Here is a 25,083-nt window from a genome sequence, read left to right as displayed (position 1 = left end):
GAACTAGTGCACAGAATAGTCCCTCCTTTCCCTTTCCCCTCTTTGCTGTATACTTGTAGGATTAAATTGCTGCTTTTTTCCTATTCTCCCTACCACTGCTCCAATTATATCATTAGGTTCTGTCAGATGAGACAGGCTGAAGAGTGGGTGGCTCGCTCTCTTGCCTGTGTCTCTGGTGGTGAGATTCCATAATTGGCACCTGTCAGGGGCAAGCATGATGCCGCAGGGAGAGCAGGGGCTGTTTTTAGAAATTCACTGTGCTCTCTGCCTCCAGTGTGAGTTGCAGCCTCTTGTTGAAGGAAACATCTCCAGCTATAAATAAGCTGTGCACTCAGTGAAGTTTATCATAAGGGGATGCTCCAGTCTTCGCACAGAGCAGGTGCCATCTTACAGTCACCCCTGAACACTGGCATATCCCAAGGGCTGGGGCAGGTTCCTTTGAGTTGGCAGGGGTGAATGTAATTGTGAGAGTAAGATGCTTAAATCATCAAATAGAACCAAAATGGCAAAGGCCAGCAGAGGATATGTTTTACCCACAGGGCTCTGCCAATACCCCATAACCCTCACCTGCAGCCACCTCTCCTCCACACCTCTCTTTTCCATCTCTGGGCTCCCTACACAAAGCTCTGACTAGACCCCTCACTTCCTGTCTGTGGTCTCACTGCTGCTCCAGTCCTGGGCTCCTCCTTTGCCATGCAGCTCTGGTGATGCCCCCTCTTTTGGCCTGCTCCTCTACTAGGCCTCCCCCTCTCCCCCCTTCCCTCAGCTTTTCCAAAATACCTCATTCCTGTACTGCCCTTGCCAACATCTTTGTCCATGCGCAGTCGTCTTGGCTTGGAGCCCTCCCAGCCATTGCTGAATTTGCTGTGCTCAGATAGTGCTGGTGGTGAGTTTGGCACTTCTACCATCATGTTTTTGTCCCTTTCTTCCTTCCAAAATCACTAACAATTGCTCATTGGGCCAAATCTGCTGCCCCTGCACCTCCTTCACCCTCTGATAGACTCAACTCCCTCTCAGGCGAACTGACATGGGCTGTCAGCTTCATTGACTCATCTATTTTGACTGCATTTTTTTGAAGACATCTGGCATGATTTAGAGATGGCTGGGAAAGAGCTGGTTGTAAGAGAGGGATGGATAGTAAATAGCCTCTTAGGCTGAGACTGGCTCCCACTTGTGTTTTCCTAGTTGTCTCCTGCTTCTTCTCCCAGATCTATTTCTTTGCAGAGGCATAATGTTCCCTGACTCCTCTCTATCTGCTTAACTGCCCCCATTCATGTTGACCATTTTGCAGTACTTCCTTGGCTCTCAGATGAAGGGGTGAAGGAAGCCCATCTGCTGGGCACGGTCACAGCTTGTGGGCTGGCTAGGCTAAGGCATTGTCTTAGAAGTAGAGGGGATTTCACCAAAGGGACAAACGTTATTGCTTCCTTTGTAGAGACTTCCAATAGCTTTTTTGTCCCTATTTCAGCTTCTATCTGGAATGGATCTGCAATCAAGTTCACTGCAAGGGTCTCAAGGGCATCAGTGATTGCAGTTGCAATCAAAAGGAGCCTTTAGGTGACATCTGTGCCTGAAAGGAAAGGGGAGCTGAGCTTGCCTTATCCAGAGGTTAGAGCTCCCCTCCCAGCAGTTCTTCCCCATGTCAGGAGCATCATGGTTGTGAGCAAGGACAAAGCCTTCAGAAGTCAGATGAGCATCTTCTCTCATAGCTTTGTATCATTTAAGTACCATTCAGAGCATGTCTTTTTGCTTTGCTGGGCTTTTGGGTGGTTCTGTGATACCAGTCAAGCCTGGCCAAACTCTCCACCACTAAGAGTTTGCAAAAAAGGTACTCCAGTTTTTCATGTGTTGCATTGGAGCTGGACAGGAATGATGAGGGGAGAGGCTTCAAACAACAGTTAAGTTGTCTTGGAAGCCTTTGAATTGCACTCCAGATTGCCATATAGCAAAAGGCTTACACAGTAAAAGCTATGGAGAGGGGTGTGCTGCCTGCCCCTGCTCAGCGAGGCAGTGGGCAAAGTTCGCAGTGGTCTGCTACAGAATGCCTCAGTGGTTTGCCCTTGCATTGAGATGGCTTCGAAAAATTTTGCTGCCTTTCCACTCCCTTCCCTCTTTCTTGCACTCTGCTACTAAGTGAGGCAGATAAGAAGGCCGTTGCTCAGACAGACTGTCTGCAAACATGGTGCCCACCAAGAGCATCATCTGAATCCCCTGGAAATGCCTCTTGTCCATTTGCAGGTTGGATTCATTCTTGTTGTACCTCCATTCAGGTTATTAAGAATCCTGTGGTGTCAGAAACCATGTAGAGTGAAGACTTTGGCCTCTTAGATCCAAGAATTTTCAAAGGGATGCTCTCAAAGAGAAGATTGTATTCTTGATGTACTTGGAGGGTTCTTTGTTCCAGTCAGTCACACTCCCAGCTACATAATTAACACTGAACCATGCGACTGCTCAGTTGGGAAGAGCTGTGATGAGGCATGTTCCTTGACTGATAGAGCTGTGCTGGCAGGCTGGGGTGCAAGTGGGTAGTTTTGTGCTGTGGGCAGAGGTGGCACATAGGGCAGCAGCAGCAACAACTTGCTTTTTTTCCCCCCCTCCTTTCCCCCCAAAATCAGCCCCCAGGAATCATGCCCCTCCCCCCCCCCGTGCAATTCCCTGTAATATCAGAAAAACTGCTCTTTTACTGGCACTGCTTGCTTGAGTCAGATGGGGGCTGGATCAGGCCAGAAGCTCAATTCAAGCTATGTTCCCACTGGGAATGCTTTGATAGTATAGCAACATACTGCCTTCTGATGTCCTGGTGAGTCCATTGGACAACTCATAGTTGGTCTCAGGTACCATTTTCACAGAGGAGTAGCAGGTGCCATCAGGAGTACAGTCCCCCCACCATTTAGTGCTTCCAGGGATACACTCAAGTATTTAGGCCCAGGAGTCAGATCTTGCCAAAAAGAAGATCCAGTGAAAACTGGGTTATTCAGATGTAAACATCCACCTGCTCCTGCAGTGTTTGCACCTAAGCAGAGCAGCACTGTTACCACATGGGAGCAGGGCATTGAAATTGACTAGTGACGCTAATGAAATCGACCAGACTGTTTGTTGTCCGAGGCTGAATGGAAAGCAGAGAGAAAACAAACAGCACGCAGTGAAAAGAAAATGAGGTATCAAAAAAAGGGTTTTCAGCTAAAATAATCTATGATGCTGTTACTATTACAGGAGGAACTGGGGGGTGGGCGCTAATGTGATTTTTAACCTGCAGTGTCCTCCAGCTTGGGGCTTTTGTCACAGAAATACCCTGAACATTTTTCTGTATGGAAATCACTGGGATAGCACTTGGTTCATTTTTTGGAGGGACAAGGTACTCAGCAGTTATCTTTCAAAGAAAAGAAACTGTAGCTGCTGCGTACCTATGATCAAGGAACATGTGATGGAAATGCATGTGGGGAGAGAAGTGGCTATTCCCCACAGATGTAGAATAAATAGTTTTAGGATGAGAGACTAAACACGGTCATGCTGCAGATGTGTAGGAGTGCTCCAGTCATCCAGATGTGCTCCAAATTTGGAATAAGCTGCCTGTAGCTGTGGACCTGTCCCAAAGTGGTGCTCAGCTCTGTTCATACTCCACATTTGGAGGTGAATTGCCTGAAGCTATGGACAAGCTCCGAGGTGAGGCTGAGCTGCCTGCAGCTGTGGACACTCTCCAGATGTGGAGGCAAGCTTTTTCCCTATATTCCCTGTGTTCTGAGTGTGGTCAGCTGCCAGACGAAACCAACTTCATACCTCCTTGCAGACATGTGAGAAAAATTCCTGCCCTCATATCATTGTCTCTGAGCTAGGCTAGAGACAGATATTAGACATAAACTGGTTTAAGTGATCAGAAACTGGTTTAAACCTGTAACCAAACAGAATCAGCACTGGCCCGCACCTGTAGGGAGCGAACTAGGAAAGCCAAGGCTGAAACTGTGCTCAAACTGGCCATACAAATCAAGGACAGTAAAAAGTCCTTCTTCAGATATATGGTAAGTAAAAAAAAAACCCAACAAGAGTAACATTGGATCCTTACTAAACCAAGTGGGGCAGATGATAACCAACACCCAGGAAAAACCCCATCTCCTTAATGAATATTTTGCATCGATCTTCCATCAGCCAAAAGGGGTCACCTTGCATGACAGGAGGCAGGTTCACCAGGGGAAGGGCGAACATGCGCCCCTCATTGGCGTTGATCTTGTGAGGAAACACCTCGAGAGGCTGGATAGCCACAAATCAGTCGGCCCAGACGCAATGCATCCAAGAGTGCTGGCTGACATCATAGCATGGCCAATGGCGAGAATATTCAAGAAGTCATAGCGCTCGGACAAGATGCCTGATGATTGGAAGAGGGCCAGTGTGGTGCCTATCTTCAAGAAAGGGAGGAAGGAAGATCCAGGGAACTTCAGGCCAATCAGTTTGACCTCAATCTCTGTAAACATCTTGGAGAAAATCATCAAGGAAACCATTAATAACAGGCTAACAGAAGGTAACATGCTGAGAGATGGCCAGCACAGTTTCATTGTGGGTAGGTCTTGTCTGACCAATCTCATTTCTTTCTATGACCAGGTGACGCATCACCTGGACAAAGAAGAAGAGGTGGATATCATATTTTTGGACTTCAAAAAAGCCTTTGACCTGGTGTCTCGCGATGTCCACATGGAAAAATTGGGGAATTGCAATCTCAACAATTTCTCAGTCAATTGGCTGGGGAACTGGCTCTGTGGATGGATCCAGAGCATGATAGTTGATGGAACCAAATCAACATGGCGCATGGTGACCAGGGGCATCCTCCAGGCCTGCACTCTTCAATGTGTTTAAAAACAATCTGGACTCTGGTGTCAGAAGTGGACTGGCTAAGTTCACTACTGACCAAGCTATGGAAAAGTGCAGTCACCCTAGAGGATAGCCTGGCAATCCAGGCTGATCTCAACAGGCTTACAAGATGGGCGGATCAAAACCTGAGGGCATTCAACACTGAGAAATAAAAGGTGCTCCACCGCAGGAAAAAAACCCACACCACAATTATAGGCTTGACAGTGCTACATTCACTTGCACTATGACTGAAAGAGACTTGGGGGTCATGACTGACCACAAGATGAACATGAGCCAACAATGCAATGCCGCAGCTAGCAGAGCAAACGAAACTCTGGCTTACATCTACCAATGCATCTCAAGCAAGACCCGAGAAGTCATCCTCCCACTTTACTCAGCCTTGGTGAGACCACAGCTGGAATGCTGTGTCCAGTTGGGCTCTGAAATTCAGAAAGGATGTGAAGAAGCTTGAGAGAGTCCAGAGGAGAGCCACACACATGAGAGCAGGCCTCATGAGGACAGGCTGAGAGACATGGGACTCTTCAGCCTGGAAAAGTGTAGGTTCAGGGGTGATTTGGTGGCAGCCTATAAGTACTTAAGGGGTATGCATCAGGAACTGGGTTAACATCTGTTCACCAGGGCACCCCCATGGGAAGATGAGGTCCAGCGGTCACAAACTCCTAGAAGACCATTTTAGACTGGACTTGAGGAAAAGCTTCTTTACTGTCCAAGTCCCCAGGGCTTAGAATAGATACCCCCCAAAGGTGGTGCTGGCACCTACTCTGGATACTTTCAAAAACACCTAGATGCCTATCTTGCTGGGATCATTTGACCCCTGCTGACTTCCTGCCCCTTTGGCAGGGGTCTGGACCCAATGATCTTGCGAGGTCCCTTCCAGCCCTAATGTCTATTAAAGCTTGAAATTTAAATGTTCAGTGCATATAAACCAGTTTGAGAATGGCTGAAACTGGTTTGAGATAAACCTAATTGAATTAGTATCAGACTTAACTGATTTGGCTGAAACCGGTTTATGCAATGTCTGTCCCAGACCCCTTGCTGGTTTAAATTCAGTCAGACTCTCCCAGCATCCCAGCATGCTCTCTGGGCTGGGCGGGGCTCTCTGCTTCACAGCAGGGTTGGCCCCTCTCCTCTGCTCCCTGGCTGCAGTTTTGGTAGGCTCTGCAGGTGTCTTCCTGGGTTCTGCTGGCTATCTGATGTATATCATTCTGCAAGGCAGGACTGGAAATTGCAGAAAGAATTTGCCTATGGACACTCTCTGTGTAGTCACGACCCTATCCAGATGCATATCTTCCCCCTTGTTTGGGTGGCATCACTGGCTGGGAGCTGACCCTTCTGGGACTCCAGCTGAGGACAGCAGAGCTACAGAGTATGTTCACTTTGCCATGGCCCTGAGAAATGCACTGGGAATCTTTTTTTTTCTTTTTTTGCTATTTTTGCAATCTAGTTTTGCAAGTTTTTCTTGTTAACAGGATGTCACAAGGAAGTTCGCTTTGCTAGAGTTTGAATGAGTAGCAGATATAGGTGCTGACACAAAGAGTGTGATCAGCCTTCTGAAAACCATGTTAAGAGGAGAAAGCTCTGACAGTAAAACTAGACTGCAGGCACTTGAAAGGACAAACTGCAGTAGCAAAGGCACGTAGCCATGGCCAGGCCATTCTATTTATTAAACCCATTGTGTCTGAAAGGAAGAGAAAAACTGAGATTCATGTGAAATATCTCTCTGCTAAAAGCAAAAGCCTCCACTGGCAAAGGGAGTGGAGCCAAGACAACTTATTTCAGCAAAAAAGGGATAAAACCAAAGCCACCCAAGAGCTGGCGCACAATATAAATATTGCTGTTTGCCGGTGTTATAGCAGAGTCAGATCTTGTGGTGACAGGCTCAGCAGAGCCAGAACAGCAGGTGCCATAGAACCCTTTGGAGAACTGTGCTCCAAGAACTTCACTAATAAAAACAGGATGTGTCTACACAAGACGCTCACTGGTCACTGTCAGGTGTTACTGCACAGTCATTTAGTACTTGCATAACCAAGTAACCAGGATTACTACGCAGTAGCATCCCAGCACAGTTGCCTAGTGATGTTTACTGTGCAGTAGCTTGTTACTACTGCACAGTAGCGTTGCATCACGGGTCGTGCCTGGTGACGCTGCTGTGCAGCAGTAACAAGCTGTGAGCTACCACAAAATTTGTGTCTCGTGTAGATGCAGCCACAGTTGCCTTTTTTGTCAAAATATTTTTGTTTTAGCCCAATAAAATGTCTTGTAGGTGATGTTAAAATCTCCATGGAAGATTTTTTTGTTTTGCTTGAAATCTTCTGTTGTTTTAAACCAGAAATATTGTATTTTCCTCTTGTTACATTCCACACCCCTCCTGTTCTCCTGTAGAAACAAAGGAGAGAGAAAAGGGGAAAAAAACAAGCTCTGGAAATTTTTTGGTGGCCTTGAAAAGAACTAAAAGTTCATCCAAACTGTCAAACCAAACAAGCAAGAGGTACTGTTGCAGCTTAGTTGCAGGAAATTTGAAGTGATTTACAGTCAGTCATACTTGTCAGGAGGACTATGAGATGTCTTCTCTTGTATCCCCTGATTGGGGCGGATCTTCCATATGCTGACAAGCTCTTCCCCATGGGGCTGGAGGGTAGGGGGGCTGATACCGACCCCGTGTTACAGAAGCTGGACATGTCTGTGGCTGCTCTCTCTTCCAGTCACGTCTGCTGTCGTTTTCCTTAGGATGATCTCTGCTACTGCAATCAGAGAGCCTTATACAGGCTCAAAGATATGTACTTTACTCTGGGGAAAAGCACAAAGGGGAAAGTATTGAGCTGCTTTTCAAGGAGAATTCAGTCCCTCTCCAGACAGATCAGGAGAACATTTCTCTTCTTTTCCCTGCAGTTTGCATTTCAGCGTAATTGAGATGGTTTGTTTGAGTCGGGTAGGATTCAGCGAAGACAGGCTGGAGGCTGGGCCTGCTCAGTTTCCATTCCACCTTAATCTCAAGTGTGCCATGAGCTTTTGGACCCTCTGAATTTAGGGGAAAGATGCATGGGGCAGTATAGATCTTGAGAAGCAAAACCAGGGAACCTATGAGCAATGACATCCCTGACCCACCTGCCCCATCAACCCCACATTTCTCCCCTTCTCCCCCACTCGTGCTCAGTTATGTGATATATCAGCACCTGAGAGGGGTGAACTGTCCTGAAGAGATCTCCTAGATGCCAACCCCAAGGAAATCCCCTCATGACTAATTTCCTGAGATACTGGCCATATTTGTTCCATTGTATGACAGACCCATGCAGTACTTTGCTAGAGCTGCTTTTCCATGTTGTAGGTGCTGCCAGTGGCAGGGGGCAGCTGTCTCTGTGATTGCCAAGGGAACGGTGGGGTCCTGGAGACAGTCTCTCTGTTGAGATATGGTCCATGCTAGAAGTCATGAGCGCCTCTTCTGCAGCTGGGGCAGGAGCAACTGTTCACTTTTGTCCTTCTGCCTCTACTGAGAGGATTTTTATGGGGCATATATGGCAGGGAGACCCATCACTGATGTCTGTGGGGCTGAGGAGGTCATTCCACAGAGAAACATCTTGCCAAGTGAGCTTCTCATTGTGTTCTCCCCTGTCTTTGCTCTCTGCTTATAGATAGTATCATAGTACTTAGGGTCGGAAGGGACCTAAACAGATTGTCAGGTACAAACCCCTGCCCCAGGCAGAAACAGGTGCTGGGATCATATCACCCCAGCCAAATGTCTGTCCAGCCTCCTCTTGAAGATCCCCAAGGTAGGAGGGAGCACCCCCTCACTTGGGAGCCCAATCCAAAGCCTGGCAGGCCTAACGGTAAGGTAATGTCTCCTGATATCCAGCCTGAACCTTCTCTCAAACAATTAATAGATGTACTTCCCTCATCTAACATCTAATAGATGTACTTCCCTCACCCCAGGGTAGGTGGTTTTTAACCAAGTAGGCTGGCAAGCTCTGCTAGGGTGCGGCAAATGCACCTGTCACTAGGCTGGCAGCTTCACCTCCAGCAGGAGCACCCTCTAAGCCTTTTGCTCGGTGCTGTAGTAAGGCCTGCACCCTGCTGGGTTTCCCTAGGGCCCAAGTATGAAGCCCTGCTTTCAAGATCTTCATCTTCTATCTCAGCTCTGATTCTCTGCACTTCCAGTATGCCCAGGTTCCCTCGTGCCCACATGCCCAGGAACAGCAACTCATTGGAGCCCAGGGTCACACTGGGGCTCTCAGGGGAGAATTTTTGCCTCTTAAATCTCCTTATAAACAACAAAAAAGCCTTTGGTCCAGCTCTATTGCCAAGGATACAGCATTCGGAGCCGGCAGGGAGAGGGAAGCAGAGTGTGAAAGAGCAAGTGCATGTTCCAGTTCCAGCAGTGGGGAATTTGCCATCTCTCCACCATAATTAAATATTGTTTGCATTGCTTATTGACAGAGCGCTAAGCCGCACTTCGCTTTAATTTGTTCTTTGATAGTCGCCTTTTGCTGCTAATTGATTTTCAAGGGTTTTTTTTTTTTTAATTTTTGGTTTTGTCTGATTTAATACCTGCCGTGCCACTGAAAACAGAGAGGCAAGGTTAAACAGAGCTGAGGAATGCGCCAGGGATCGGCTCTGTGCCACCAGCTCCTTCACCAACCTCACTGCAACACGCTAAGAGAAATCACAGGAGAGGCTGGAGGGATCTGATAGCTGCTGTGGCCCCAGTCTTTCCAAGCTCCAGCCACTGCTGGGATTAGTGGAAGGGAGTTGGCTGGAGGGAACACCCACCTAATCCAGTCTCAGCCTGTCCCAGCAGGGACAGTGCTGTAGGGAGCAGTAAAGGGACACTGGCTATGGGAGAAGCTTCCAGTTACTCAAGTTTGGGCCTTTCTCAGGAGGAGATGATGTGGGGAGCAGGGCAGGACCACTGGCTGGAAGGGAGGGATTCCCAGCTATTATGGTCTCAGCCTGCCACCACGGGAGGTGCAGTAAGGAATAAGATGGAATCTGCGGCAGTTCAGAAAACCAGGCAGCGAACTGCGTATGGAAAGCTCATGTGGAATCCCGTTGGAGCACTTGTATTCCTCTGATGCAGCCAGTGATAATAACATCAAATGTCATGTTTATAGTAGTGCCTTTCACCCCAAAGGACCCAAAGATGCTTTACAAATGTTAGGCAAGCAATATGATTGCAGCAGCTTCTGTGGTGAGAGGATGCTGATGGGAGGAATAAATGGCCTGGGGCAAAGTAGCTGGGTTGTAGGCAAGGGAAAGTTCTGTCCAAGGCGCGGACCAAGCCCCCTTCTCTTGTGAAAACTAGCAGGTAGCATTCATGCAAAAGAGAAAGAAGCCACAGGGCTGAACTGTTAACAGTGCCTGAACAGCTGTCACACCCACTGCTGTAGCTGCCCATCACTCTGGAGATCCAGAAGAGACCAGAACACACATACACGATGCGGGTGGGATGGTGCTGACCCTGGGAGATGCACTTGGGGTTCAGTAGCATCCTGAGTGATTTTCTCCACTGAGAACCCCATGTTTTTAACTAAGTCCCCGCTTCTTTTCTACAGGGCCTTTTGGGTCTGTGTCTCCTGGTGTGATTAGAAAATGGGCAGCAAGAGGTTAAGTCACTGCACCACAGCTAATATTGCCCAGGACTATTTGTGCATAATCACACCAGCTGGTGTGCATACCTGGGTGGTAGCTAGTCAGTGAGGTGGGTAAGACCATGGGTGTTAGCTGCACAGTTCTGTAGCAGCGTAAGCATTCAGACTGGCATTTCTGTATCCATGAGGCCTGCCCAGATAAGATCCACTTGTGTGGTAGGGTGCTGACACACACTGTTTGATTGCTGATCTTCTGTGGGATTCTTATCACATCTAAGTAGCTGTGGGCTGATACCCCAACTCTGTCCTAGCCCTTCTCACTGTGCCTTTTTCAAGAGGGACTGTGTTGACCAAGTGCATTCTGTCTGATTTCCTAGGATGACCCTGAGGTTGATGGAGAATATGAAAAGGAGAAGTCCAACTCCCTGAAGCTGGAGTTTACAGAAGATCCAAACTTTAAAACCAAGGTTAACTATTCATATGCTGCTGTACAGATACCTACGGACATCTACAAAGGCTGTGAGTACTATTTTTCCATAGATTTTAAGGCTACAGGGGATTATTGTGGTCATATAGTCTAACCCGCTGCATAGCACAGAGAATTTCCCCCTGTAATTCTGTGTAAAGTCCATAACTCATGGTTGTGCTAGCGTATATCTTTTAGACAAAGCCACCCAATCTTCATGTAAAGATCTTGAGGGAGGAAACAAGATGCTGCTTCTAGTGCTTTCCTCCCCCGCTTTTGTGTTATCTTTCTCCCTTGATTATTTTCTCACCGGAGCTATTGGCTTATGATAAACAACCACCAGCTTGTAACTACAGTAGTTTGGGGCCTGGGGGCTCAACAGGCTGATGTGAATGCAAAGGTTTTGAGCAACTGCACAAATTTTTCATAAATGCAATTTTACGGCACGGCCTGCGGAAAATGTAGTAAGTGCCTTGCCTCTGCAAAGCCTCTGGTCAAAGAACAAATGCATGTTACCATGAGGGAACAGGGGCTTCAAAAGAGCCTGGATCCAACCTCAGTAAAGACTAACAGAGATCCCATCTGCCTCTGGACACTGCAAGTCAGCACCCAAATGTAGTTTGGACTCTTAGACACTAAAGACATCAGGTTGCCATGCCTGGGACACTGTGTTGCCTCTATCACTGTTGTGATGGGAGGGCTGGTCCTTGGGAGACTCCATGGCATCTGTCTATCTTTCCCCCAAAAGCCATATACTTCATCATGGGGAGTTTCTCCCCATGCTGATAATGATGGATGGTTCCTTGGTGGGAAGTTGTTCCCTTTCTGGCATGACAGTTTGTGATTGGTTAATGGGTGTTGCATTGCTATTCACATTCAAATAGTGGAGGAATCATTTTTTTCCATGTCCATATTGAGTTCACCATGCATGGGCCCTAAAGCATTCCCTATCATAATGCTGCTGTATCTGTTCTACCCTTATCCCAGGCACACTTCCTCAATCTTTAAAATCTTTTACTGTTAGCCTGAATTCTTCAGAGGCCACTGCAGTCTTCTTGTAGCTTGCTTCTTAGGAGACTGGGTGGGGATAGGACTGTGGTCATGGGTACAAGGGAAGGATCCAGCAGCCCTAGTCTGTCCTGTCCTATTGTTGTTGGACAAAAGGTGGCCTGAATTGCAAGGAGTGGGAAATCAAGGAGGCAGCAAACAGAGCCACCTTCTGTTCTCTGCTATGGAACTGAGCATACTAGTTTCAGGTACTAGAAAGGGAAGCATGTCATCCCATTTTCACGGAACCTTGTTCACCTTTACTGCCTCTTGGCACCTCCAGGTGCTCTCAGTTCTCCTTAGGAATCACAATAGTACAGTTAGGTACATAGTACAGGTACAGGTGTTGGCCACCATCAAAGTCAAGGAAGGGGATTAAATGAGTCATTGGCACTGCAATCCCTATAGTTAGGGCTATGGTTTTTGTCATAGCAAGCTGAAAAGATTAATTTTAAGAAACTCCATGACTCTACTGAGGCACTCAGCCACTTAGTGAGCAGAACAATTAGGATCATGGGAGATAAAGTTGAATCAGAGGTGCTGACATATCAGAAAATATGGAGCATTAACCCTCTACATGACAGCTCCCACAAGGCAGTGATCCACAGCAGGGAAACAGCCAGAAGGTTATTGGTTAGCTCTCTCTATTAATTTTTCCAACAGTACTGCACTAAAGTTATTGTGGCAAAATCACAGAGACCTAACTATACTCGTGGCTAGAAATGATGTCAGGACTGCTTGGCTACAGGCAATGTGTCTGCACCTACCACAGGTTGCATCAAAGTGGGCAAGTGCTTGCCCTTTCAGACCTGCCACATCAGGACTCTTTAAACATTGCCAAGAAGCTCACCATCTGGGGAGGGAGGAGATATGTTCTGGATGTTTTCAGAACCTCTTAGCACAGCTGCCTGTCCAGAGCCCAATTAGTGCCTGGTCCCTGTATGGCTCAGTGCTGCATAGCAACCTCATTCGTTCTCATTAGCTCCCAAAGAGGCTGCTGCTACTGCAACCAGGAGCAGCTGGAGCTGCCTTTTCACTGGGAGACATGAGATTGATCTCACCTCTAGGCAATCATTTCCTCTGTGGAGAGGATATTCCACAGTTTTTCAGTGTGCAGTTTCTTGCATTTTTCCTCTGTAGCATCTAGTCTAGCCACTGTCAAGACACCAGACTTAGACTGTACCTGGGTTTGAGCTAGTATGCTAGCTCCTATATCCATATGGTAGGTACAGACCAAGTCAGCCTGAGGTAATGGGAAGCAACATCTTCCAAGAACCCATGATCTCAGTGTGATGGGACACAGCACAAAGGAGACTATGGCACCTGCATGCCTTGAGAGATGAGAAGCCTGGCTTAGGCCCCATAATGATGGGCAAGCATCTTTGTCAGTGAGTCCATGGCATTTTACAAAGCAGCAGGAGAAATGGTGTGGTTGCAAATGGGTGCTGGTTCCTAATGCTGTTGACAGCACCTAGAGGTGTATTATACTGAATCAGCTTAAGTGAGAAATGTTCCTTGCAGCTCAGCTGCCTGAAGTTGGCAGATATAAGCAGTAGCCAGGAGAGCTGGATCTGGAAATAGCCTGGGAAAGCTGACATGTAACTAGTCCAGGAGCAAGGTCTGCAGTTCTCACTGGGATTAACATGAATTTACTTAGGCTCTAACTTAGGGGTCTGTGCTTTGAGAGTTTTATACTGGTGCCTAGTAGGATTGCCTCCTGGATAGTGAGTGAGGAGGGACGAGCCCCTGTAACACGGCTCCCTGAGCTAGCTTAAAGAAGATGACAGCCACACTGGTTCGGTGTGGGAAGGCCTTCCCACCAAGGCCCCTTCCTGCCCAGAAGACAAGGTTGTCCAACTCTGAACTGGCTCACTGCTTTGGTTGTTTTATATTCCATGAGAGAAGCCATGGGCATTGTCTAAGAATGAGAGGGACTTGCCATGCTGCCTCAGATCCTCAATTGGAGCCAGACCAGAGCAGGAGCGTGCCTGGTTCTAAAGCCACCCTTTACATGTTCTTTTCATAGTGAAGTCTAGCTTTCTGATCTCATTCCAGCATCCAGGAATGGAACCTGGCCACAGAACAGCACCCAGCCACTCTGGTTTTTGCTTACCAAGTCCTGCAACCCAGCAGTAGCAATTCCCTTGAATGCTTATCACCTGAGCCCAGCGGGAGGTCTGAATCAAAGCTTTGTGGTTCTCTCATCTTTGTCTTCCCATTGCCTGTTTTGGTGGTAACCACAGCACAGCTGCATACCTCTCTACTGTAGATGAACTTACTGCCCATGAACAGGAAGAGGCCTCATGGGGATGGCTAGAGCCAACCACACTGCAGAGACAATTAGCAGCAGACAGAGGTGGATCCATGGGGGGTGCAGTGGCACAGCTGCACCCCCCTTTGGGATTGGATTGCAGCATGGGAGCCTCTTGAGATGTTTTAAAGTCTCTAAAGCAGGTGAAAATCCTCCCTCCCTTCTGCCTCCTGCTTAAAGGCCCTTTCCCTCAACCATCACCTTCCTTTCCCCACTGTCCCAGGTGAAGCACCGGAGCCATTACTTCCTGCTGTGCAGGGGCTTGGCTCAACAGAGTAGGCAATGGCAGCAGGGATGGATGAGTCCCACCTTTCCCTGCATCTGCTCTAGGACCAGGCTGGGTTCTGGGAACTACTCTCTATCTGCCCTATTGCCACTGTCCCCTTCCCCAGATGAGCCCAACACTTGTTCCACTTGGCTTACTCTGGAGCTTCCTGTCCCAAAACAGTGAAGAAAGCAGAAACAGCAGTCAGGGTGGGGAGAGGAGGAAGAGAAGCATGCTTCTGAGTAGGAAGGGGAAAGGAGGGAGGATTCCTATCTGCTTTAGGGGTTTGAAAAAAGTCCCCAGAGGCTCCCATGGCATGATGTGCATGTGCTGATTGAAGCAGAAGAGCCTGGGAGCATGGGGTGCAGCCACCTTTGCACTGTGGGTTGCTGGTCCCGCACCCCACTTTGGAAAATCCTGGATCTGCCCCTGGCAGCATGGATGTAGACAGACAGACAGAATAAAAATGTGCAGTACAAATGGGCATGGCACCATGTGCACTATGAAGGTCACACAATGACTGAACCTAGGCTGCTTCCCACCCCACTCAGGCCCTCTGCTATGTATGCACTGGAAGACCATGGGCCTGTGTCTCCCTCTAGTGACTGCTCCACAGTAGAAATTAGTGAGCTGGCATCAGCACCAAGCAAGGTATGTTCATCCTGTACTGCAGGTAGGGGAAGTTCATGCATTTAGATCTATGGGTCCTGATTTAAACCCCGCTGTAATTTTATGTGTGCTTTCCCTTCCTTGAGAACAATGAACAAGAAACGCAGATGTTTCCCAGATTTGGAAGTCTCATGTGTGGTACAAATATGTGTGCATACAGACAGACACAATCACAGGCTCCTCCAAGAGTCTCTCATCAGATGTGTTGAGGGCTCACAAATAGCTGTCTCGCCTGTGATTGGAGTCCAACTCCCAGTGCCATTTCTAACTATGCTTTCCATCAAGCGCTGATATACAGACTCGTTACCAGCATGTACACACACGGAACCACATCAGTGGAACAATTTTACTGCATTGGCATCAGTGGATTAGAAATTGCAATTAGTTTTATTACCCAGCTAGCACAGGCCGAGCAGCTAATGAAGCAAATCATGAGACTGGGGGGAGGAGGGAGGGAGCAGAGTGAAGGGTGGGTGAGCAGGATGAAATATTCATGATTTCCAACCCCCTGCTCTTCACATGGCACAGTCGCGGATGCCGTGCCAGAGCCATATAAATCACCATACTCAGCTGTAGAGCAAAAAACCAAGTGGAAATTAGCTCACCCTCGGAAATGGTGGACAGTTCAGAGAAACAGTGACTGGGAAGGGATGAGGCTTGGAGGGGGTGAGGGAGGGACCTGGTAGGGTAGGGAGATGGATGGTGAGATTGAGAATGTCCTTGGGGAAGAAGATTGCATCTTAAGGAATAAAAGCACTTGGGAGTGGCAGGAGAATATGCACTATGTCAGGAGCTTTCCAGTAGGGTGTCCTGAGTTAGAAGCTGAGAGAGCTCAATGTGTTTGGACACTGTCAGCATTCAGAGGGAAGAGAGAAGGTTCCTACTAGGTGCTTGCAGATTGATTCAGGGAGGAACAGAGGGAGGTGGTACCTGTATGGAGGGCTGTGAGGGGTATGTGAGGGGCGTGGGCACCTTCCACCATAAATAAGCAAATGACACTAGAAGAGCAGTTCTCAGTAGGGGTGCACCAACAGAGATTTTTGGGGCTGATACTGATAGCCGATTTTTAAAGAGGCATATTGGCCGATACCAATCTGATTTCCAATACAAAGCTCAGGAGCTTGAAGAGCAGTGTCTGGCTGGTAAGTCTGTTGTGGTGGAAGGGGAGGAGGGAGGGAAGAGGCATGGGGCAGGGCAGATCAAGGTCCCTGCAGTGAGGAAGGGAGTGGGGCTGGGGTAGGCACTACCCAGCTGGGGCAGGGTAGGCGCAGGACAGAGCTGCAATCATTCAGGGGGCGTGGGGAGGGGGAAGGCAGCTCCTGCTGCTGTGTACATCCTGGGAAGACATAGACAGTGTATGCCCATGAATCTGCACAGGGCGGTGGGGGCTGGGCCAGGCTGCACTCCAGGAAGGTGGCAGTGGCACTGGGAGCAGGGCTACAGCAAACTTTGGAGTGGCTGCAGCCCACCCCCCCCCATAGCCCCCTCCTAGTGCTGCTGCCACCTGCCCCAAGCACAGTTTGGTCCAGCTCCCTCCAGGAACAGCCTGATGCAGCCCTGGCCCCAGCCTGCAGTGACAGCCTGCCCTACCCCACACAGATCCAGGGGCACACCCCCCCCATGCCCTCCTGGGGTGCACACAGTGGTAGGAGCTGCCTCCTGGACAAACCACAGCTCTATCCTGTGCCACCCAGGGAGCACCTGCTGCAGCTCCTGCTGCAGCCCCTCTCCCTCCCTCACCATGGGAGCCTTGATTTGCCCGCCCCCCACACCCCTTCCACCATAACAGACTTACCAGCTGGATGCAGCTCTCCAAGCTGCCAGGCGTGCTCCTCATTGCTTATGTGCTGTGCTGTGCTGCAGCTGTGCACATGCACAGGGCATTTATCAGCCACATTATCAGCCACATCAGGCAAAAAAAGCCGATTTCCGATACAGCCAATTTTCTTTATGTCGGTGCCATTCTGATAAGGGACTGAAAATGCACCTCTAGTTCTCACCCTTCTTGGACATGAAGCACTCCTCACTGGTCTTGAGGCACCCCTCCATAACTTTTGTGAATTGAGTGGCGCCCCATTTCAGAAATTATTGTATATTAACAGTGCTTATAGCTCCTTGCAGAAGGGCCAGGAAGTAGGGATTGGGAATTGTCCAGGCAGGAACAAGCCTGAGCCTGCTACTTATTTGCTCAGCTTATCAACATCTCCTCACACCTCACTTATCTCCTCACACCTTATGCACCCTTCAAAGGATCTCCTGGCACTCCAGGTTTCCCATCACCCTGGTTGACAATCATTGCATTAGAAGATGCCCAAGTCCTCATTGTCCATTTTCTGGACACTGAAACCCAGCCTGGTACATGGTTCTGCAGTTAGCCACTGCCCCATCAAGGGTGTTGTCATTGGCCTTTGACTGTTAAGTATCTGAGGCAGGACCCTGTTAGCCCCAAGTGGAGAGATGGGGAAAGTCCAGAGCTCAACTGCCAGTAAAGTATGGTATTGCAGGGGGCTCTTTTCAAACATCCCTGAAGCACTGGGTATGGGAGTAGGAAGCTGGGTTCAGAGCAACCATCTGGGACCTAGCATGGCTTCCCCAGAGCCAAGCAAATTGCAGTTTGACACCACAACAGGGGGCTTCTGCCAGAACTGGGCATTGGGGGATGAGGTGGCCACTGCCCTGGCTGTTGAACTGGGGAGCAAACCAGGGACCTCCATGGCAAAAGGCAGGAACTGCTGCAGATTGCACTGAAGGTCCATGGCTTGGTGCCTTGAGCATGCATGAACTAGTTTCCTGCCCGCAGGAGCTGGGCGCAGAGGTGATGCTTACCAGTTGGTTGTATAGTCACAAAAGGGATTGGTGTGGCAGGTCCAGCAGGACACAGAAGAATGCCTTTTGAATCTCAAAAGCTGGTTGTGCTAGAACGTTTTACATATCTATAGGATCATCACATTAGAGTGACTGAAGCCATGTGTCTCATGGTCTTTTAAACGTGAAAGGGAAAAAATTACAAAAGTCACAGAGGACCCAGTTTTTGCTGCAGTGAGGAACGAATGAGAGAGGAACTCATATACCTCTAACTATAAGAGTAAGGTGGCCTCTCTGCAGGAGCCACCTAATCTCTGTCTCATTGCCTGGGGTCTCTTGGGGATGCACACTGTCAAAGCAACAAGTTTTCCTGGGAGCAGAGAAAAGAAAGTGAGAGTCTTAGCGCCCCGTTCTGGTTAGTCAGGGCAATGTCCTTACTTGTACCTGCAAAGGAGCTGCATGTAGGTAGAGATCCCTTCCATGGGCAGCACAAAGGACATGGGGAGCCAGGCTCCACCTAGGAGCTGTGACATTTATGCCACTCTGGACGCATGTATGTGAGATGTTTACTGCGGAGCTGCCAATTAGCTCTGCAATAGTCCCAGTGTCTACATGCGCTGCCCTATTAGGCTGCACGAAACTAATTAACTCCACCACAGGTTAGTACTTGTACATACAAGTGCTATCCTGCAGCAGCGTTCTGCTGACATTGACAGGGCTGGCTGGGACATGAGGGTGGCTAGCCCTGCACTGGAGCACCCTCATGCTCTAACCAGCCCCTCTGCAGCACGTTGAGGTAGGCCAGAGAGCCTGGGTTGGCAGGCTGGGTTGAACCCCTGCCCTGGCTGAATGTGCTATGGTCCTGAGCACACATGCAAATGTGGCACCTGGGAGCAATAAACTCCAACTAATAGCATGTGAAGATGCACCCACTGTCAGTTGCTTAGTAGTTTGCCAAGAGTCCAGTTGAGCCCAGCCCAGCAGCCTGGTCAAAAATGAACCAGCTCCTCAACCAGTGTAAAATCAAGCTGTAGAGAAGCGGACTGCAGCAGTGCAGGCAAGTGGCTGAGAGGAAGTGTGTTCTGTGCAGGACTTTGCAGGGGTTAGCAGAAGAGAGAGATCAGGGCTGGGGAATGACCTACTCAAAGCAGCAGGGAGGGAAGATTTTTGCCACTGGTGGCTGGACTGGTTGAAGGGCTGGGTCACAAATGTCTGGCAAGATAGACACAGGGAGAGACAGTAGGCTTGAAGGGTGCGAGGGAGGAGGGGCTGGGTTGGTGGGGATTAAGGGTAGTTATTTGGTTTAAGGCCATAGTGAGCTGTGAGTGAGCATACCAGGTCCTGTATACAGTGGGACACTCTAGACCATTGATTCTTAACCAGGGTGCCATAGTGCCCTGAATTGCTGTGAGATCCTTTTAAGGGTGCTGCAGAGTGAAGCCCAATTTTAGCACTAATCAGTGTGCAAACACCTACAGACGATTCACAAGATAACCCCAGGAATTTCCAGTAGGAATCCAGAGTGTGAAACATTTTCAGACCTGTTGTGGATTTTTTGGCTAGGTACAGACAGTCAAAAAGCCTAGGGCTAAATTGATTTAGTCTTTTCAGGTTAGTCTAAATTGCACAGATTAATCTGATAGAGAAGTGAACAAACAGGGTTTTCCTGCGGGGGCGGGGAGGGAATCCTACCCCTGTAAACTGGGGTGCATCCCCACCCAGGCTTGCCCCCCACCCCGTGTCAGGCAGCTCTCACTGCTCCAGCTAGGGAGCAGAGGGGTGAGGCCAGCCCTGCTCTCTGGAGCAGACAGCACAAGCCAGCACAGGGCTGGAAAGCATGCTGGGGGACCGTGATTTAGTTTGAACCAGGAAGAGGTCTGGGACAGAAGTTCAATAAACCTGTTTGACCCAAATCAGTTAAGTCTGATACTACAATCAATCAGGTTTATCTTAAACCAGTTTCGGCCATTTCGAAACTGGTTTATGTGTACTGAGCTTCTGTTCTGTTATAGATTTAAACCAGTTTCTGATCACTTAAACCTGTGTATGTGTAACTTCTGCCCCTAGCCTCTGAGTTCTTTGCAACAGAAAAATTGTTCTAGTATTTTTCCATAGTCAAAAATGAAAGAAAAGCTACAAGCTGGCATTTTCCAAGGGAGAGCTTGAGTCTAAAAAGATTGAGAACCCCTGCTCTAGACAGACCTCTATAGGAAGCTGCCATTTGACCCTCCTTGAGCAGCTTCTGCTTCAGTCAGTTCAGAAACAACATTTCTTATGTGCCTAAATACCATAATACATCCCCTGAGAAATGCCTGCCCAGGTCCAGAGAAGGTTTCCTGTGTGTTTAGAATGCCCTGACCTGAGGGAGATTCAAATCCAGACCTCAGTCTGGGCTGTTCAACAGGGCCCATCCCAACTAGGTGCCCTGCTCCTGAGTGCTGTTATACCGTACACCATGCTTCAGGGAAAGAACACCACAGCTATACCTGCCACAGCGGCTATAGCAGGATGTCCCATTTCCTGTCAGACCCCCAGCTCAAGGAGCTGCTCCTTCTTCTCCCACAAGGCTTTAACATGAGATTGGTTAAAAGATGACTGTTCACTGAAGAGCCCAGAATCGTGGGGATAATGGCCAGTATTAGTGCATTCAGAAATCAAGACGTATATTGTATTGTTCTGATTAGAAGTACCTTTTATTTTCTTCAGAAAGAATTACAAAGATCACACTAAACTCATACATGGGGTCAATCTGCTAATCAACAATCTTGACCTTTGGACTTGCAGATTTTTGTGCATGCGATAACAATAGCAAGGCAGAAATATTTTTCAGTGCAGTTTTTATTTTAGTATTTTTAGTACTGTTAACACTTTGGTTCTTTCTGTGGTTACTTGATTCTCCTGTGGGATTCTGTAAGAGAAACAACAGCTTAAGGTCTTTATTTGTAGTTATTAACTTACGTTAAGGGGGAAAGCTTTTTTTCCTAAAACTGAATGTGGAAATGTCAGGTCAGCTTACATGCAAGCTTATGATCAGAACAACACAGTGAATCAGCTACCACATATCAAAATGCCCATATTTCCACTTGGGCTATGGATGGAAGAAGTTGAAGAACTTTACTTTCAACTTAGAGAGACATTTCCCAAGATCTTCCCAGATGAACGCTCCTATACAATCACATTGGTCACAAACTCTGGACATCTATTCCAGCAAGCAGAGGGGCAGTCAAAATAAGTGAACTTTGGTTGGAAGCACAGACTCACGACCAGCACAGCCACGATGGTGTTAGAATTAAAAAAGCAGTGCCCACTCCAGGGAGCTGCAAAATTAGAAACAATCAAAACTGGCTCATTAATTGCAAACTTTTTTTCCTCCAAATCTCCAAACCCTTTTGTCTGGGTTTCTCCAGTCTGAAAAAATAGTTCCAGGAAAAGGAAGCAGTGAAAATAGCAAGTGGAAACGTTCTCTGATTGGTGTTCTATGTTCATCTTAAAAAGGCAAATGTTATGGGAGAGTCCAAGGAACACGCTGGTGCTAAGGGACTCACTTGGAGCTCTCTGGAGAACCTCTGGAGAACTCAGCCTTTCCATCTGGGCCAGTCCAGCCAGGAGTGAGGCATGTCAGCCAGACTACAATGCCAGCCCCTAGCAGTCATGCTTCAGGCTGCCCAGGCTTAACCACTGGGCACTGGTGTTTGCCATGGGGGTAACTGAACCCGAGCACTCCGCCCCTCCTCTTTGAGAAACCCAGCAGGCATCTGTCTGCACCTGCATAGGGAAACAGAGAGGAAAGTGCTGGAGACTTTGGCTGAACAGAGGGGAAACTCTGGGGTGAGGGGAGAGAGGGGAACCTCAAGAGAGGGATCTGGAACAAGCATTCAACCTAGGTCCACCAGGTGGGCTGTAGGAGGCCACACCTGGCTGTTGCTGTAGCCTAGGTGTCCCTGTTCAGCAGAGAGTTTAGACCTCACCTCACTGGCACAGGTAAGGGCAGACACCCTGTGCGGGGCTGGGAGGAATCTGGATTCAATGGTGGGTTTGTGTCAAATTGAAAGAGGGATGTTGGCATTTTTTGGACAAAATGAAGAAAAATAAGAAAATTTCATTTTGGTTCAACCCAGAATGTTCCGTTTGACCCAAACTAAACTCCTGCTGTGTTTTGAGGCTATTTAACCCTTCCTGAAACCCTTTTTTTTTTTTTTTAAGGCCAATTTTGAAATGAAAAATGTAGTGTTTAAGCAAAAGGTCAGAAAGTTTCACTCAGAAACATCCAATGATTTGGCTCCTCTGAGGCAGCACAGCTCTTTCAGGAAAGGCTGAAATGGATCATTTTGAACCCTTCAAATGTTTTGCCACCATTTGTGTATCTGAAAGGATTTGCCAAATTTGACCTGTCAGATTTTTCCTTGTCGTGAGAAGGAAGTGTCTGTGGGGAGGCCTGGCTGGAGTTTATCAGCTTCCGAAGGGCCCACAGGCAACAGGACTGCAGCACAGAGCAGACATAGTTTCATAGTTTCTAGGGTCGGAAGGGACCTGAGCAGATCATCTAGTCCAACCCCCTGCCATGGCAGGAAAGAGTACTGGGGTCAAATGACCCCAGCAAGATGTTCATCTAACCTCCTCTTAAACACCCCCAGGGTAGGAGCCTGCACCACTTCTCTTGGAAGCTGGTTCCAGACCCTAGCCACCCTGACCATGAAGTAGCGCCTCCTGATATCTAACCTAAACCTACCCTCTGCCAGCTTGTGACCGTTATTCCTGGTCACTCCTGGCGGTGCTTGGGGAAACAGTGACTTCCCCAATGCCTACTGATCCCCCCTGACTACTTGTAGAAACCCGAGAGATTTTGCTTCCTTTTTGAAAACACCCAGTTCCATGCCGTCCCCCGCTGCCAGCAGTGCTCAGGTAGGAGCTCCTGTGCCTGTCCTTTCCTGGACTGGACTGCCATTTTCTCTTCTTGGTCTGTCCTCTCCCAGAGCAGGCAGGCAAGCAAGTTGGAAGGGCGGAACACTCAGGTCCCAGGATCTGGGCTCTATTTTCTGTGCAGCTTTTGAATGCAAGATTCAGTGAGCATGAAAATGGTGGGAATATTAGCACAGCACACGTCTCCTTTGCATTAGATGGCCCCTGGCCACAACAGGAAAGTGCTTTTCCATGGACGGACATGAAGCTGCTCCAGAGAGCATCTCTGCTTTTCAGTTCCCTTCTTGCACCTCATTATCCCTGTCTGTAATGCAGGGATGTTGCTGGTTATCTCTAGGGGATGATCAGGTAAATGGAGAACTTTAGACCTATAAGCCTTGGGGGAGCTGACAGGGCTGTCATGTGAATCCTGGTTGGTAATGCAAGACTCGTGCATCAGCTTCCTCAGTCTCCCTTCTTCTTTCCTTAATTGTGATGCAGCAGCTCCCAGGTAGAAGTACCCCCTTGTTTAAAAAGATGGGTGATGGAAAGCAGCAAAGGCTTTCCTGAGAGATGTGAGAAGTGCACGCATGTATGTGTGCACATGGGCATGTGTGCTTATGCATACACAACAGGGAAGGGTAATGGGATCCTGAGGAACAAACAGCTCCCCCTCAGTGTGGCAGATCTGATTTGTGTGTTAGTCCCTGTCCCCGCCTGGTGCTAGGGGAGCTCAGTGCAGAGGCACTGGAGGGGCACTATCGCTGCCTGGCACACTAATTAAAACATTTAATAAAACTCCCTCCGTAGTCACCCATCACCGCACACACAAATTACATTTTATATGTTTTTTATTTACTGTGTCACTTTTAATTAAATCCCTAATCACTTGCTGGAGGGGTGTGGCCTGGCTTTACCTGGCTGGGGGCCAGCTTCAGCCCCATAAATCTGGAGGCCGTAGGAAAGGGACATGAGAATGGATGGGAGAGTCCCTCAGGACACTGCTGTAGAGGGACTCCAGTGACAGTGGAGTCAGACCACATGCATAAGGAGAAAGAGCCCTGTGTTAGTGGATTTAATCCTCTGATTCGATACCACTGACAGTGACACTGGGTGCGTCTATACATTAAATTAGTGAGACACAAACTCTACCATGGTTTGCACTGGAGTTTATTGCTTCCATGGTTTGCACTGGAGTTTATTGCTCCCCAGCTGGCAGGGAGTCCAGGGGGATCAGCCTGCCAGGCCAGAGCTGCTCTGCCCCATGCTGTAATGCATTACCTTGTAATGCTGCAGGGGCTAGCTGGGGCACAAGGTGCTATAGTGTGGGGCTAGGCAGCAGGCAGTCCCTACACTGTAGCACCCTCATGCCACAGCCAGACTTGTCACCATCTACACGTACATTAAATAACTACACCATAGGACAGTACTTATGCCTGGCAATACTGTCCTACAGCATAGTTAGTTAGTTTACTCCGGTTTAATAGCACCACACTTGTAGATGATGATAATTTACATGGAGCTAATTAATCAGCTCTGCAGTAAAGCACCTGGTGCAGATGTGCCCTGTGTGACAGGTCCAGGCAATCCAGCTGGCTTCTGACCCCCCCTAGCGTTCACACTTGCCTTTTAGTTGTGCCTTTGGAACAATAATTGTGACATCCAGCCACCCCCACAGTCATGCTTGTGTCTCACAGATGTCAGTCTGTGTTTGAGGGGGAAAGGCTGGCCCTGACTCCTCACTTGGCCCCTCAAGCCTCAAACCTTTGTTGGGGCTTCTGCCTTCATCCCCTTTCCTCTAGCTGGGACCCCCAGCCCAAGGTCCACTGTCCTGGGCCTCAGCTTCTGGGCTTCAGCTCCATATCACGCTCACGTGCTCTAGGCCTCTGGCCTCAGTCTCAGGTTTCTTAGGCTCTGGGTCCCTGGTCTCACGTGGCAGTCCTCAGGATCCCAGACCCTAGGCAGCTTGTACACTGCTCCACCCCTGGGGTCCCCCACTGTCACCAGGCAGCTTGCGTGCTACTCTGCCCATGGGGTCCTGACCCTCACTAAGAAGCTGTATACTGGGTGCCTCTTAGGCACCCTTGTGGTCTCCAAACTGCCCCCATAACCATAGTTTCATAGTTGGTAGGGTCAGAAGAGACCTGAGCAGATCATCAAGTCCAACCCCCTGCCATGG

At 48.6% G+C, this 25,083-nt stretch overlaps 1 protein-coding gene across 4 annotated transcripts in view; it reads left to right on the top strand.

Moving 5' to 3' along the window:
* The window catches only part of CACNA2D2 (calcium voltage-gated channel auxiliary subunit alpha2delta 2), a 721,727-nt gene that overhangs the window by 534,086 nt on the left and 162,558 nt on the right, over positions 1–25,083 (top strand). For all 4 annotated transcript variants that reach the window (XM_019547467.1, XM_019547466.1, XM_019547465.1 and 1 more), the window contains exon 6: positions 10,820–10,961. In XM_019547467.1, the coding sequence (XP_019403012.1) occupies positions 10,820–10,961 (142 nt within the window). The remainder of the gene's footprint in view (positions 1–10,819; positions 10,962–25,083) is intronic.

This window comes from Crocodylus porosus, unplaced genomic scaffold, assembly GCF_001723895.1.
Source record: "Crocodylus porosus isolate Cpor-Errol unplaced genomic scaffold, CroPor_comp1, whole genome shotgun sequence".
Lineage (NCBI taxonomy): Eukaryota > Metazoa > Chordata > Crocodylia > Crocodylidae > Crocodylus > Crocodylus porosus.
This window is presented reverse-complemented; position numbering and strand designations above follow the sequence as displayed.